This window comes from Leopardus geoffroyi, chromosome C2 (genome assembly GCF_018350155.1).
Source record: "Leopardus geoffroyi isolate Oge1 chromosome C2, O.geoffroyi_Oge1_pat1.0, whole genome shotgun sequence".
NCBI lineage: Eukaryota > Metazoa > Chordata > Mammalia > Carnivora > Felidae > Leopardus > Leopardus geoffroyi.
In genome coordinates this window covers 137,012,427-137,029,504 of record NC_059333.1, presented here as the reverse complement: position 1 = coordinate 137,029,504, position 17,078 = coordinate 137,012,427, and the positions used below count along the sequence as shown (strand labels likewise).

Here is a 17,078-nt window from a genome sequence, read left to right as displayed (position 1 = left end):
GAGTCTCTGTAAGCGGTAGTGATCCCAACAAATTTGGAGGTGAACTGCTTTGGGGGCAATGTGGATAATACTCTCGTGATTTCAAGCAGTGCTTCCCAAACTGTAATCTGCTCAGGAATCACCTAGGAAATCTCATTAAAATGCAGATTCATTCAGTAAACCTAGGGTGGGGACCTAAGATGCTGCATTCCTAAAAAGTTCCCAAGTGAGGACCACCCTTAGAGTATCAAAGACTTGAAAGGACAAAGTGGTCTGATGCATGTATTAATACCTTCCTCTTTTCCCGGGATTAACTGCAGCTTCTCATACACAATTAAACTGCAAATAGCTAGGTAATCCTTTCGGGGACACAGACTCTTTCTCTCTCCACTGTGAAAGTCTTTCCAGCTCACACAGATGTACATGGAAGGCCAGCAGGCACCATAAAGCTATGACTTAAAACTGGGATTTAAAAAATCTGGGTGCTTTAAGATTTTAAGTAATCTCTACACCCAATGTGGGGCTCAAACTCACAACCCCAACGTCAAGAGTCACATGCTCCACCAACTGAGTCAGCCAGGTGCCCCCCAAATCTGGGTACTTTGGGCACAAGTGAAAAGAAGGTGGTAGTGGGGTGGGAGACTTCCCTCAGAAGACAAATTTGCCCGAAATTCAAAGTAAAAACAGACGTAAAAGGGGAGAAAAGATAACCAGTGTGGTAATCCAGGGAGAAATATCTCTGAAGACCTTAATGAAGAGTGCCATTTGGGTCTGGAAAGTCACAAGGACACAAAGCAAATACTGAAGAGTAGTCAAGGATACACAAGGAGAATGGAAAATATGTCATGAGGAAATGACCTAGGTATAAACACCCTAGTCAGACGCTCCTCTTTCAAGCTCTCAAGATTACTCCAACATCAACAGAAAACCTTCGTGACCTTGCCATCTGGAAGAAGTCCTATGCCTGGGCTGAAGCTCAATCAGGAACTGCCTGCCCTCTTTATGCTAAATAATCAGGTCTGCCGGAATCAAAGGCTCACACCCTCAGGCATTATCTCGAAAGGTACTAAATGACTCCAGTGCTACCAAATTGCCTAGGGATGGGCCAGACTCTTCATCACATCTGGGGCATGTCTCCAGGACCAACCCAAACACACATCACCCATGGAAGGGCCTCAAGAGGTCCTGAATGACACCAAGGCCAAGAAACTGGTGCCCCAGAACCCTAAATCCCAAACAATCACTGAGACTTTTTTTTTTAATGTTTGTTTGTTTATTAAGAGAGAGAGAGAGAGTGTGTAAGCAGGAGAGGGGCAGAGGGGAGGCGGGGTGGGTCGGGAAGAATCCCAAGCAGGCTCCACGCTGTTGGTGCAGAACCAGACGTGGAACTTGATCTCACAACCATGAGATCATGACCCAAGCCATGATTAAGAGTCAGACACTGGGGCGCCTGGGTGGCTCAGTCGGTTGGGGGGCCAACTTTGGCTCAGGTCATGATCTTATGGCTGGTGAGTTCGAGCCTCATGTCAGGCTCTGAGCTATCAGCTCAGAGCCTGGAGCCTGTTTCAGATTCTGTGTCTCCCTCTCTCTCTACCCCTGCCCTGCTCGCACTCTGTTTCTCTGTCTCAAAGGCAAATAAACGTTAAAAAAAATTTTTTTTTAAAGTCAGACACTTAACCGACTGAGCCACCCAGGCACCTCTGGAACCTCTTTTAATATACACAGGACCAATCTCAGACTTTATTGGTGACCTTGCCAAAGCGACAACTCAGTCTTCCACACAGTGGAAAGACTTGTCAAACTGTTTGGCTGACACTGAGCAGGCCAGACAACCAGCTGACAGATAGAATTTGTCATTCTTCAGCCTGTTGTTCTGGCACCAAGTCAGCCGGGATGAGCAAAACCAACAGTGCCATACATAAACACTGCTCCTTGGACAGCTCACGTTCTCATGGCATCTGTCGTTATCTGGGCCGATGACTCACACATCCACATAACCAGCCGAACCTGCAAAGCAGAACTTCCAGCCTGCATTCCCAACTGCCCACACCTGGCATCTCTGCCCGGTAAGCTTTACATTAGGCTTGCCCTCAACCCCAACACCCCTCTTCAACTAGCCTATTCCCTCCAGTGGCATTGCTTTCCTTAGGACATCTGCATTCAGTGCCTTCACCCAAGGCCGTCTGATTCTTCTTTCCAAGTCTCTCCCAGATTTGCACCTTCTCCATTCTCATGGGTAGGGCCCCGGCTCAATGTGTTAATAGCCAGTTAGAAGGAATAGCTTTCTTCTCACTTTCAGTATATCCCCACTCCTCCTCCATCTAACAAGCACCGGACACATCAGCCTACTCTCAAATGCCATCCGGGGCGCCTGGGGGGCTCAGTCAGTTAAGCATCTGACTCTTGATTTTGGCTCAGGTCATGATCTCATGGTTCCTGAGATGGAGCCCTGAGTCGGTCTCTCTGCTGACGGTGCGAAGCCTGCCTGGGATTCTCTCTCACTCCCTCTCTCCCTCCCCCTCCCCCACTTGAACACGTGTCTCTCTCTCAAAATAAACAAACTTAAAAAAAATAAATAAATAAAATGCCATCTAATTGGGGCACCTGAGTAGCTCAGTCGGTTGAGTGTCCAACACTTGATTTCGACTCAGGTCATGATCCCAGAATCGTGGGATTGAGCCTGATACCAGGCTCCATGCTGAGTGTGTAGCCTGCTTAAGATTCTCTCTCCCTCTCCCTCTGCCCCTCCCCTGCTCATGCTCTCTCAAAAGAACATAACATAAAATGCCATCTAACAACATCGAGCACTTCTGCCTTATACTTTCCAAGGCAATTTTCGCCTACATCATCTAATTTTCCTCTCCCTATAACCCCACAGGACAAGTAATTCAATGCTTACAGAAGGGGTGTGGCTTGCCTGAGCTACCCCAGCTGGCAAAGGAGCAGGGAGCCAAAACCAAAACCTAGAGCTTTTCGCTGGCACTCTAAAATATCTCGGGTCTCCTCCTTCTTAAAGTGCAAAGACTTACTTTTATTTAATGAGTTCAGTCCAAAATTTTCTACCTGAAACTCAAGACTTTCTATCAACTGATTTCTTCTTCACCCAAAGAAAGGATCCTATTTCCCACTATTTCTGTGTACTTGTTTTTCCTTTTCCTCCAATTTGGCCGACCTCTTTAAGATCAGTAGTTATTATTTAGCTCTGCTTTTAACTGTAACAGTAACTACCATTTTTTTGAGCAATTAGAATATTCCAGATACTAAAGCATACTGCTAAGTGGATTAGCTCATTTTACTATCAAGACAACACGTGACTACTAAAAGACTCACCTGACTAAACACATCCAGAAAAAGGACTCTTCTCCTCTACTCCAAACCTGCCTCTCTCATAGTCTTGCCCAAGCTGGTAAATGGAACTACCATCCTTTCCATTGCTCAGGCTAAAAGCCTAGACATCAAGTTCATTTCTGTCTCTTCCTCACCACCATCCCCTAACAAATCAAGTCCCGCTGCCTCTGAATTCATAGTATTGCCCAAAATGTCTACTCCTACCCCCTCCAGTGCCATCCCCCATCATAAGCCACCATCCCACTTATACCTAACCCTGCAGCAACTTCAACTGGCCCTCTTTTCTTCCTCTTGCACACTTTATTTTTTCCAAAACAGCCCAAGGAGATGCTTTAAAATGAAAATCTTATCAATCCATCTGAAACAACCCATCAACACGTAAATGAATAAACAAACTGGTTCATCCATGCAGTCGAGTACCTCTCAGCAATAAAAAGAAATTAATCACTGATACATGCAACATAGATGAATCTCAAAAAAACTACACTGAACGAAGAACAGGATGTACTGTGTGGCTTCATTTATATGAAATTCTGGAACATCAAAACTAATATATCATGATACAAAGTAGATCAGTGGTTGCTTCTGATAGTGAGGAATTTGAATGGCAAGGAGAAGGGAACTTCCTAGGGTGATTAAAATGTTTTGGGGGGCGCCTGGGTAGTTCAGGCGGTTGAGCATCCAACTTCGGCTCAGGTCATGATCTCACTGTTCATGAGTTTGAGCCCCGTGTCGGGCTCTGTGCTGACAGCTCAGAGCCTGGAGCCTGCTTCTGATTCTGTGTCTCCCCTCTCTCTGCCCCTCCCCTGCTCATGCTGTGTCTCTGTCTCAAAAATAAATAGAAACATTAAAAAAAAAACTAAAAAAAAAAAATGTTCTGGGTCTTGATATGCATTTGTTGAAAGTATCAGAAATGGAAATGGGGAGCACCTGGGTGGCTCAGTCAGCTAAGCATCTGACTTGGGCTCAGGTCATGATCTCATGGTTCATGAGTTGGAGTCCTGCCTCAGGTGAGCTCGAGCCCTGCTTCAGGTGAACACGCTTTTCTCCCTCTCTGCTCCTCTCTCACCTGTGCTCTCTTGAAAGCGAAAGAAAGAAAAGAAAAGAAAAGAAAAGAAAAGAAAAGAAAAGAAAAGAAAAGAAAAGAAAAGAAAAGAAAAGAAAAGAAAAAAAAAAGAAAGAAAGAAAGAGAAGGAAGGAAAGAAAGAAAGGAAGAGCAAGCGAGCTATGTCATTTTTTTAAAAAAGAAGCGGAAATCAGATCATTTCACTGTGTGAAAATTATATGCACTTGGCCATCTGGCCCCATCTACTTCTCCCACTTCATCTCCTACACTTGCCCCCTTGCTCCCCATCTACCCACAAGGGTCACCTGGCCACCCTTGAGCATACCAAGCCATTTCTCCCCCCAGAGTCTGTGCACTCCCCACCTGGCATCCTCTACACACACACACACACACACACACACACACTGTCCCCACCCCCAAGCTTCTTGTTATCATTCAGGCCCCAGACATTGTCCCATCCACTGAGAGACCTTTATGGGCACATGTCGGAAGGACTCCCCAGGCACTCTCATTTACTTCTCTGTTTTCATTCTCTGTGTGGCACTTACCACTTTCTGTTGTTTTCTTGTTTACTGTCTGCTTCTGCTACCAGAAAGCAAGCTCTGCAAGAATAAAAACCCATCTGTCACTGTATCCCCAGCATCTAAATCAATGCCTGGCACACGATGTAACAGTTTGTTGAATGAATGGATAAAGTTGACAAAATCACACTCTCCATATTCAGCTATGCAATCTGAGGCTTGGAAAGGATAAGTAATCTCCCCCTGCTCACACAGCGAGAAAGCAGCATTTCAGCATTCAAACCCAGGCAGTCTGCTGCCTAGGTGCACATTCCAAACCACTCTGATGTCCTGCTCCCTTCACTTTTGTTTCTCTGCTGTTTTAAATCGTTCACTCCACCTAGGCTGAGCCTCTCTCCTACACTTCCAGCTGCCCCCAGCTTATCATGGTTTTTCTCTGAACTGACTTCATGCTTGATTATTCACTTGAATTTTTCTTTCCCTCCATATCTGTCTCCCCAGCAAGATGTGAGGCTCCTTGTGGCTTTCACTTCCTTTGTCACTCACCGCCCACCAGGACAGAGCCTGGGCACAGGTACCTAACAATACTCATGGACGTGTCCCCCTGGAGGTGGGATGAGTCAGGTAGTCCTATGGGTATGTGCAAATCCCGGGTTACATGACTCACTTTGCTATTTCAAAGTATGCTGACCTTGACTTCGTTGGCATTCTGCCATCCAGTTTCAACACCAGCTTGTTAGAGCTGATGCAAATTAGAGCTGCCACCATCAGTCACTATGATACTACTCAGGTCTCATCCCTGTACTTCTGGAATCTCCTGCATACCACAGAAGCCTCACAGAGGGCTGCACAGACCAAGAGCATGCAACGGATGGGGACTTTTTAGGAGGGCATAGAACTAATGGAAGGATCCTCGTATGTCCCGCCTGAGGTGACTGAAGGAGTTACTCAAAGCCTCTTCCTAAGGTTAGGTGATGTATCACTCCAAATAGATCATTAAAGATATTATTCACACTTGATGCAAAATAAATGTATTCACCTCCTGATTTACTATTTTTTTTTTTTAATTTTTTTTTTTCAACGTTTATTTATTTTTGGGACAGAGAGAGCCAGAGCATGAACGGGGCAGGGGCAGAGAGAGAGGGAGACACAGAATCCGAAACAGGCTCCAGGCTCTGAGCCATCAGCCCAGAGCCTGACGCGGGGCTCGAACTCACGGACCGCGAGATCATGACCTGGCTGAAGTCGGACGCTTAACCGACTGCGCCACCCAGGCGCCCCATTCACCTCCTGATTTAAAAAGTAATAAACCCTGTGTCTGTGCTTCTGGTACAAACAGAAGAACAAATTAAAGAAAGCCGACTGTAACCTTTAGTTTAAGTAGGCAGCAAAGCAACAAAAATATAAACAGTAGTTAGAACACATGCCTTTGGGGGTGCCTGGGTGGCTCAGTCAGTTAACCATCTAACATCGGTTCAGGTCACGATCTCACAGTTCCTGGGTTCAAGCCCCACGTGGGGCTCTGTGCTGAGCACTCGGAGCCTGGAGCCTGCTTTAGATTCTGTGTCTCCCTCTCTCTCTGCCCCTCTCCCCCACAAAAAATAAACAATAAAAAAAAAAAAAAGAAAGAAAGAAAACATGCCTTTGTAGGTGATTTTTTTTTCGTTCACTAACACAGTATAGACTTTTAGAATATGTGGTAGGGCCTTTTTCCCACTTCATAGGTTTTAACTCGCTGGTCTCACGATACTCACAACACACTTTTGAGAACTGACTTCTAACTTGCAGAAGAGGAGATGGTGGTCAAAGAAGTTCACATCATCCTCTCAGAAAAGGATTCACGGTGGGTGTGACTCTCCCTGCTCGTCTTACAGCAGAAGCCCAGGCCATCTGACAAGTACTGCCTATGTCATCAGGTCTAACTGTAAGCTCACCAGGGACCACACTTAGCAACAGAGTCAGAAGATGCTGTTCCAGCCCCAGCCCGGCGACCACACAGCTTCGCGCGAGTTGCTAAACCTCTCTGAGCTTCAGCTGCCTTGTCTCTACACACAATCTCCCCTCTTCCAGTCTCATGAAGCCTGTGAATATGAAATTCGCTGTGAACACGAAATTACCCATTTAGTTAACAAATATGTATTAAGCACCTACTATGTGCAAGGCATAGTCAGTGGAACTGGAATACAAAGTGAACCAAAGTCCCTGCTTCATGGAACTTCTATTGTCACAAAGTAAACAATATGTATTTCCAAGTGTTGAAAAATGAGGAAAAGGAAAGCAAAACAGGTAACCTTATGGAGTGATGGGGTGCTGCTGTATTTGGCAGGGGGTGGGGGGGTGGGGGTGGTCAGGAAGGCTTCTCTGAAAAGTTGGCATTTGAATAACAGACCAGAATGAGGTTTGACAACAAGCCACACCAATACCTGGAGAAGAAAAGTGTGCAATGCAAGGGGTATCAGCATGCATAACTAAATGCCAGAGATGAAAGCAATTCAATATTATAAAGATTCAATTCTATTTCAATTGTGATGAAAAGTGATGAATTGTCATAAGGAATTTAGATGGGAGCTACCTAAGCAGAAATCTAAAGCAGCCCATGGAAATAAATGTAGAATAAACAAACAGCATTAGTTATAACACCCCCATGTACATGTGCACACAAGTAAAAACGTAAAAAATTCTGTTGTGTTAAATACATCAATCACAGGGGCGCCTGGGTGGCTCAGTTGGTTGAGTGTCCGACTTCGGCTCAGCTCATGATCTCACAGTTGGTGAGTTCGAGCCCGACGTCGGGCTCTTGCTGACAGCTTAGGGCCTGGAGCCTGCTTTGGATTCTGTGTCTCCCTCTTTCTCTGGTCCTCCCCTGCTCACATTCTGTCTTTCTCTCAAAAATAAATAAAGATTAAAAAACAATTAAATACATCAATTACAGAAAACATTACTTTATAAGTGGATAGTCCATATGATTCCATGAAATAATAAGCTTGCATATTTCATATGAGTCTTCAAGGATGAGCTGCTATGCCAAAACTGTGTGGGGCTACAGAGGAATCAGCGTTCCTCACTACACTCCTAGAGAGAAGGGGGCCTTTAGTGGTCTTAGCACACACTTCCAGTATGAAGGAAAATGATCTCTTTCCTGCATTTCCATCCCCTTGGCCAATAACACAACAGAGGTGTCAATGCCTACTGGAGCTTTATGTGCTGGGTTCTGGCCAGCCTTCTAGAAACCCTGCCACAGCTCCCACCATGGTTCTGCATGGCTTGCAGGATACAACGTAGAACTCTAGATATCTTTCAGAACCAAGGATGGGTGACAGCAAGACTTCCCATGGGTATTTACCAGTAAGGACTCACCACTACAGATTCCAGAGGAGAAGGAAGTATGCAGGCTGGCTGTTCCAGCAGCTGTGACATCACAGGCCCCCAGCACCCACCTCCCCAGCATTCTGTTCCTCCTTCATCCCAATGCTTATCTACAGCCCTCCTTGGTTTTGTTTTTTGTTTGTTTGTTTGTTTGTTTATTTATTTTGAGAGAGAGAGAGAGAGCGCATGTGTGTGAGGATGGAGGAGGGGGCAAAGAAAGAGGGGAGAGAGACAGGGAGAGAGGGGGAGGGAGAGAGAATCCCAAGGAGGCTCTGGCAGCCCAGTCAGTACAGAGCCTAACGCAGGGCTCGATCCCCCAAACCCTGGGATGGTGATCCGAGCTGAAATCAAGAGTCGAACGCTTAACTGACTGAGCCACCCAGGCGCCCTCCTCCTTGGTTACTTGTCCCCATTTCTGCCCTCATGCGTTCTTCCCTATATGCCAAGAACTTTCACATATGCTAAATTCTGGAATATCAAATTCCCATCTTTTGAAGATTTAATTAAAATTCATTTTATGAAGTTGTCCACATCCAATGACTTCCATCCTGAAAATAGCTGACAATTTTTAAACTTATTTTTAGGTTAAAAACATGTGTCTTGGGGCACCTGGGTGGCTCATTCAGTTAAGTGTCCAACTCTTGATTTTGGCTCAGTTCATGATCTCGTGGTTCATGGGTTTGAGCCTCACATCAGGCTCTGCACTGATCAGGATTCTCCCTCTCTGCCTCTCCTCCTCTCTCTCTCTCAAAATAAATAAATAAACTTAAATAATAATAATAAATAAAAATGTCTTTACAAACTACTCCTATATGCAACAACATGGATACAGCTCCCAGACATCCTGTGAGTGACAAAAGCCAGATGCAAAAGAATTCATACCATGTGATTCCATTTATGTCAAGTTTAAGAAAAGCAAAAGTAATCTCTAGTAATAAAAGTCAGAATAAGGGTGAGCAGAGGTGGGGAGGAGGCACCAGGGGGCCCTCAGAAGTGCTGGCAATGCTCTCCAGCTTTATCTGGATGGCAGCTGCATGGCTGTGTGCCTACACACAAATTCATCAAGCTGTATGCTTACGATATGAGCACTTTACTGTCTGCATAATAAAAGTAAAAGGTAAAAAAAAATGACTTCCTTCTGAATTGTACTGAAACACTGCTGTGTGTGCAGTCCTCTGTAGAGCTATTTGGGGACGTCTAAATGTCCCGGACAGTCCGTTCCTTACCTCTAGGACACATCTGGAACCTTCTACAGCCTGAGTAGGTATCACTTTCATCTTCCTTCAACAAGGAATTGTAATGGGCCAGCACAGTGACCATTCTTGACTGTCAGCTTTAAAACAATCAAGGGCATGCATCGGTCTGCCCTAGGCCAGTAATAAAGAACACTTTATTTTGTTTGCTTTATGGCCTGCACGGTTTCAATGAACTAGAAAAGCCTTTGAACATACTCTCAATAGAAGTAACAATAAATGTCAAACGAGAGCAATCGAACGCCTAAAACGAAATCCTCTCTGTAAACCACTGAGATTCAGAACACCATCCCCTCCACCCCACAAGAAAGTCTGGAAAGAGGACGCAAAATCTCTTTTGCGCTGGAAAGAAAATCTACGTGGCCGGCTCTTCCCTGAGCAACCGCCGCTGCTCCCAAGAAGCTGCTTAACCTCTTTGGGTCTCAGTTCTCCGCGAGTAAAATGACCTTCCTTACCTTCCTCTTGCCCCAAGCAGAAGAATCAAATGACACGAGGCATAACACTTTGGCAAAACACTATCAACACAACTGCTGATACCAAGGGAAAGTTTCCAAAAGTAAAATAAAATAGACGTAGGCGGAACGCCTGTATCCCAAGAACTTTCACATACGCTAAAACTATGTCATCCTCACGTCGATGAGGTGCCACCTTGACTCCCGCTTCACCACTAGGGAAACTGAAACCCAAGACCCTGAAGTGGCTGCCCCATCGTGCCCGGCACGGAGGGTGAGGGAAGAGCATTCTCCACCTTTCCTCCAGGCAGCGCGCAGAATAGGAAGCCCGCCCACGACTCTGCCACAGGTGCCTTTGTGTTGGAATCAGATTAGCAGCAGGAAACCATTAAGAGTAAGACACCACTGACAACTGTTCCTAAATAACTACCTTCCTCTCTCGGAGACAAACCAACTAAATCAGAGGCCCCCGAGCCTTGGAAATCCAAGTTTTATTGGCACTGCACGGAGTATCCAGATCTTTCATGTGAGAAGCACATGTTCTGATTGTTCCGAGGGACCTCATGTGAAACTGTACGTTTCCACCTGGACGTTCCCCACGACGGGTTAGACCTGTGGATGTAGCTGATAGAAACAGAATTAAATCCCGCCTATGTGGCCAGGTTTAAATCTGCTCAGTAGTTTAAAAAAAAGCAAACAAACAAACAAACAAAAAACAATACACCAGCACTGCATCACAAAATGCTATGTGTAAGCACATGCTTCCTGAAACAAAACGTTCTCTTTTGCCCTATAAACTACTTTCTCAGTTACATAAAACTGCAAATTGCAATCTGAAGGCTTTGCGGGCTTGAATTTCCATCTTCCCTGAAAGTTTATGAGGAAACAATTAAATTTGGTCATCTTTCTCTAGGGCTTTTTATATTGTGCCTGCCAATTGAAATATTTTTCCTATGTGTGCCTGGCTCCATGACACCGCCTCTTAGAGAAGTTACCACATGTGAAATAATCATGTGCTATAGATGTAGACGTTATAGCTACACCCTTCCATGTTTTCTGCTTTGCTATCATAATTCTACTTACCCGTTGAGTCTCCAAAAGGATATTTCTAATTTGGTTTCTGTTTACGAACTATGAATTAACACAAAATATCACCTTAAAAAGGTGCCCGGGGGAAGAAACTTTTCAGGGAGATGGAAGGCTTTTAACACTGAACTGTAGTGATGGGGGGGGAAAAAATGAACTGTAGTGATGGATACACAACTATATAACTTTACCCCAAAGCATCTGACTGCACACTTACAGCCCGTGAGTTTTGTGATCTATAAATTATAGTTCAATAAAGCTGTTTAGAAATATGCCCCATGATTCGCAGAGTGAGGTTTTTCAGGTTTCAAGTGCTATTCAAATTAACCTTAAAAGCATTAATGTTTCCTAGGCTGCAAATGTATTTACAGTATTATGGGTCAATATAATTTTCCTTTAGAACAGAGTTCCTCAGCTTTGGCCCTGTCATTTGGGGCCCGATAATTGTTGTGCAGGACTGTCCTGTGCGGAGTGAGATGCTCAGTAACATCTCTGGCCTCTACTTACTAGCTGCCAGTAGCACTTCCTCCCTCACAGTAACAATGACCAAAAATGTCTTCAGACACCGCCAAGTATCCCCTGGGGGGCAAAATAGCTCCTAGGTAAGGGCCGCTGCTCTAGATGTTGCAGCTGAAAAAGAAATTTGCTCTTTGGGGGAGCGACTGACAGATACAAAAGCGTTGGGGGCTCTCCCCAATTTTAGGGCTTGTTCTAGGGCCCCAAGCACCAGTTCCTGGCCAACACAGGACAATTTTTCTCTGCCTCTGCCCTCTGCATATTCTACAAGCAGTGTTACTTTTAGATTACAAACCATTATTTTTTAAGTGAAGCCTAATTTTACAGCCCGTGTCACTCTCCAAGTATGGCAGTCAGCCCAGAAATCAAAGCAACTGGGTTCTCCATAAATGCTTTGTGGCCACCGGGGCCGACAGACAACGCGGCCATTCCCATTAGCCAGCATTAATCCAACACTTTTAGGTTCTAGGAACTTTGGAAGTAATCAAGGCTCAGAGAAAAACCAAATGACTTATGGCCAGGATCACACAGAGGCAGAGCTGAGATTGGAGATACCTCTAAGCCCCACGTTCTTTCCTGACGTCCACGTTAACAGCATATGCCCAAACTGAGCTGCAGGAGGGGCTTACCAGGACCAGACACCCATCTGGATGCCTCAGACTTATTAGCCCACTTTAAATCTTCCCTGTTATGCAAAGAGGTGGTATTATTATTCCTACTTTACAGACAAGGAAGTGGAGGCTTGTCCAAGGTCACACAGCTGGATATCCTGAAATCTGAACTCCAATTAGTCTGAACTCACAAGCACAGGCTCTTGGCCACTATACTGACTCCTCTCCTGAAAAAGTGCCCTATTTCATTAGGAAGAGTCTAGTGGGATATTTTTTTCTTTCCTTTTTTTTTTTTTTTTTTTTTAGTAGATAAATAATACTTAAATTCAAGGAGATTTAGATTTGGGCTACTCATACATTTACTTCAGTTTATTTTATAACACTAAAAACCCAGTCCTGCGAACACCTGTGAGATACCTAGAACTGTCCTACGTGAAAGAATCCCCTCTACCCCACCGTCAAGAAGCAAGCAGTCAGGCTAAAATTTCACTACTTCCATCCGTAAGAGCTAATCATTTCCTCTGTTTTCTCTTCTCTAATTCATTCATCCAGTCAGTAACCACATCAGTTAGAATCTATTCAGAGACAAACACATATCAAATAATCACACAATTAAATATTGTGATAAAAGCACTAGGAAGGAAAGGTATGCACAAGGGGGTTCCAAACAATTTATAATGGGAAGGCTGGCCCAAGGTGGGGGAGGTAAAAGAAATACAAGGAATGTGAGATCTGCAAGAAGAGTTGGGAATTAATTTGAAAGTGAAGCTTTCAGGGGCGCCTGGGTGGCGCAGTCGGTTAAGCGTCCGACTTCAGCCAGGTCACGATCTCGCGGTCCGGGAGTTCGAGCCCCGCGTCGGGCTCTGGGCTGATGGCTCAGAGCCTGGAGCCTGTTTCCGATTCTGTGTCTCCCTCTCTCTCTGCCCCTCCCCCGTTCATGCTCTGTCTCTCTCTGTCCCAAAAAATAAATAAACGTTGAAAGTGAAGCTTTCAGTACCAGTAAACAGTGTGTACAAAGGCCCTGGGGTAGAAGGAAACCACGGGTGCAAGGCCCCGAAAAGGAGCCAGACTTAGCAGCGGTCAGGTCGTGCTGGGCTTCGTGGACCCCAGCAAAGAGAAATTAAAGGTCCCAAGCAGAGATATAATGTGGTCAGATCTACATTTTTAATGATCACACTCCCATGTCACACAGGAGCAAAGAGATTCTCTGAAGCAACCTTTGCCAGAACATAGTTCAAAGAACTCTACCCTGGATCCTGCAAAACAAGTTTGTTTGTTTCTTCTTTTTTCTTCTCTCCAGGGTGTGGCATACCACCAGGGCTGTGAACTAGCTCCCTCCTCCTTCTGTTTCGTTTGTGAAAGTTTAAAGGCCAGATCTTTTATCAGGTCTGGGACCTGGTTTTCTTTTAACAGCCCCCAGTAAGCTATTCATCCCTTTCCAGGTCCCTCCTCCTTCTCTCACCTCTCTACTCCCTCCAACTTGCCAAGGGGCCGTCAGTGACAAAAGGTAGAGGGGAATCCTTTTGGGGCTTTCTTATATGAGGATAGAGACAGGCTGAGAAAGAACCACAGAACTGCTCTCTCACACTCCCCTCACACCCAACCAAGCACAGTTAAAAAAGAAAAAGAAAAAGGCAAATCTGAAAGACTGTTACTCCTCTGGTGAAGATTCCTGGATTCCTGGGGCCACACACAATGCCCCCCAACCTGGTGGCCTCAGCCAATGCAGCGCCAGCTCCCGTTGGCCCAGCTCCAAGCTTTCACAAGTGCTTTCAGTTTCTCCTCTTCACGAAGCTTCACATCACCCCACCCTGCACTGCCAAGAGTCCTTAGCACCCACTGACACTTCCTCCAGGAAGCCATTCCTACCCCACCCATGCCAGCCCATGAACTGCCCTCCTCTGAGTTCCAACAAAAAACTAAGAAAGCAATTTTTTTTTACTTCGCTGTGAATGGTTCACTGCACACCTCCCCCAGCCTCCAACATATGCATGCACGTGCATGTGCCCGTGCACACACACTCCCTCAGCAGCTCCAGAAGGACACATTCTGGGTACCACAGCCCCAGCATCGAGCACAAAGCCTGGCACCGAGCTGGGACCCCTCTAAGTATTTATCGAATGAATGAGCAAATAAAAATAGACACTTTCAGAGTCTCCCGGGAGCAGAAAAAAAGAGGCCTTTAATGAGAAGCTTTCCCTTCCCCAAAGTTTGGTCGTGAATGAGAACATGAAACACTCAAATCACAAACTTTAGAAAAGCTGCTACATCTCACTCTTCAGAAGTTTGAAAGGATCAAAAATATCAATGCAGGGCACATAACCTATGCTCATGGTTTGGGGACCAAAACTTCTGGGAAGCTTTCGGGCGTTAAGGCAAGAGCAGGCAGCAGGGAGAGAAGGGATTCATGAAGCGAACACGGTAAAACGCCGGGACAGAAACGCTGAACTGACACTTACTACGTGAACCCACACTGGCTGCAGAACCTCAAGTCCACCAGGTAACTGACCTTGTTTTCGATTCTGGGCACACATCTCGCTTTGCCTAATGCCCTTTGTAACCACCTCCTGGCCCTTCACCTTTCTTAGAAGCATACTCCCCTCTATCTTCTTTATAGTCCTTTCTAAATACCAACCATGTATTGACCTCAGAGGAAGACAGTTTGCCTTCTTGACTGAATCCAAAAGCGATTAATAATAAATCACCCAGGTCTGAACCGGGGCCTTGCTACTTGGCGTGTGGCCACTGGACTAGCATCACATCATCTGAGAGTTTGTTAGAATCGCAGACATCTCCACCCTGATTCAGAATCAGCATTTTAACAGCTCCCCAGGTGATTCCTATGCACCTCAAAGTTTGAGAAGCACTAGGCTACATCCCACATTCACTCAACAAATACTTATTAAACCAATACAGGGTACACAGTAGGCATTCAACACATACATGAGGATGGGAACGGTGTGGGAAAAGGGGTAGGCAGAGACCTTCCACTGCGGTTGAGAAGCTCCAGTAAATACTAAAAACAGCATCGCTGTGGAGAGAGGTTCCAGCAGGATTAATAATCTTTACATCAAAATTCAGAAAGTGGCCCTTGCAGCTTGGCTGTGGGAATCTGGAATCTGGGAACTTGACCCTGTTTGCAGCAGGCGGGAGAGATACATGGGAGGTGTGAGTGTGTCTCTTCCCCGCCTCAGCCACAGGCCGCAGGAGCTGACAAGGCCAAGTCCCCGCCCCCCTCAGCTGTCACCCTGTCAAAACAAAGCCGCTGCTGACAGCGCAGGGCCAGCCTGCCCCGCGGCCTCGGGCAAGCCTCCCACCCCGGGAGCGCGGCGCCCACATCTGGATCTGCAGCTAAGGGGCAATAGGGTGCCGAGAGCTGGGATGGAGAGGGGATGGCAAGAAAGGCGTGTCCTCAACCTGAGCAGTGGTGCCCGCTGCGCCGGGCTGTCACCTTGCCAAATCCTGTTTACACCTCGAGCAGCTGGGACAGCGTTTGAACGAAACAAGTAATAATACAATAATGACGGGGCTGTCACCGCGCGCAGCAACGCCTCCGCCCTCAGCCTAGGATGTTGGGAGCTCCCGGACCCTCGCCTCGGGCTGTGCCCACATCGCCATCCGGCGCGTTCCGCCCCTTCGATCTTCCAAAGCGCCGGAGTCCTGGAGCCTAATTCACTCTCACCCCTTCCACCCAGTTCCTCCCAACGGGGCACGGAGAGAAGACGGGAGAAGAGGGGGCTCTCAGAGGCCCCCGGTAGGTGTCTCCTCGGCCCCGGGGCGCCCGCCACTTAGTAAGCGCTGCTCCCCTCTCTGGAAGGTGCCTCAGGCGAGCTCCTACAGAGCAACAAAGCCCCAGGGCAGCCCAGGAGCGCAGACGCAGAGGCAACTCCTTCCAAGGGGGAAGAATGAAAGGCTCCGGGTCTCGGCGATCCCCTCCGTCCAACCCAACAGGACTCTCGTCCGAGAAGAAGCTAATTGGGCGCGGGCGACAGCAGCACTTCCGCGGTGCAGCGGCCCCAGGCGGGAGGCGGGAGGCGGGAGACGGGGGCGAGAGGGGGAGGGGGCGAGGGTCCCGCGGGCTGGACCCCGGCCCCCCCCCCCTTCGGCGGCCCGGGAGCGGCGAGGGAGTACCTTGCAGGCGGAGTACACTCCGAGTTTCTCCAGTTTCTTGGCCCGCGGGGCCGAGCGCAGTTGCGCCTTCTTCACGGCGATACGGGCCGAGCCGCCGCCTCCCGGTCCTTCGGCCGTGCCCGCCGCCGCCACTGCCGTCGCCGGTCCGCAGGCGCCCGAGCCCCCGGCGGCGGCGGCGGCGGCGCACGGGGAGCCCTGCGGCGGCGCGGGCGGCGGCGCGGGGGGCTGCGGGGGCAGCGCCCCGAGCCCGGCCCCTGCCCCGGCCCCTGCCCCGCCGCCGCCCGGCCCGGCCCCGCCAGCCTCGGACATGCCGCCCCGGAGCACGGCAGGAGGCGCCGAGTGTCAGGCGCCGCCGCCGCCAGGGTCTCCCTCTCGGGCTCTGGTCGCCGGGAGAGCGAGACCCTCCCCCCACGCCCTCCCGCCCCCTCCGCCCACCCCCCTCCCCGCCCCCGCCCTCCCCCGCGCGCGCCGCTCGCCGGGCTCGCTCCGGCCGCGGCCCGCGCGCTGATGGTGGCGGCGGCGGCGGCGGCAGCTGCTCCCCCAGGAGGGAGGGGACTAGCGGCTCCGCTGCTGCCGCCGCCGCCGCCGCCGCCGCTGCACACGCCCTCCCCCGGTCCTCCTCCCCGGGGCTCCGCTCCGGCCGCCGGCCGCGGACATGTTCCTGGGGCTGCGGGCTGAGGGTGCGTGCCGACGGGTGCCGACCTCTCAGTGCCTGTCGGGCCCCGGCGGCCCCCCTCGGCCTCTTTCCC

The 17,078-nt window shown here is 48.2% G+C and overlaps 1 protein-coding gene across 5 annotated transcripts in view; it reads right to left on the bottom strand.

Annotated features, from left to right (window-relative positions):
- Positions 1-16,723, bottom strand: part of KAT2B (lysine acetyltransferase 2B) — a 103,437-nt gene extending 86,714 nt beyond the window's left edge. For 2 of the 5 annotated variants that reach the window (XM_045503760.1, XM_045503761.1), the window contains exon 1: positions 16,330-16,721. In XM_045503760.1, coding sequence (XP_045359716.1) covers positions 16,330-16,638 — 309 coding nt within the window. In that variant the 5' untranslated portion in view covers positions 16,639-16,721. Of the gene's footprint in view, positions 1-15,182; positions 15,243-16,329 lie in introns of those variants that run through there. The other 3 variants (XM_045503764.1, XM_045503762.1, XM_045503763.1) reach the window with 3 other exon arrangements.
- Between the last annotated feature and the right edge of the window lie 355 nt (positions 16,724-17,078).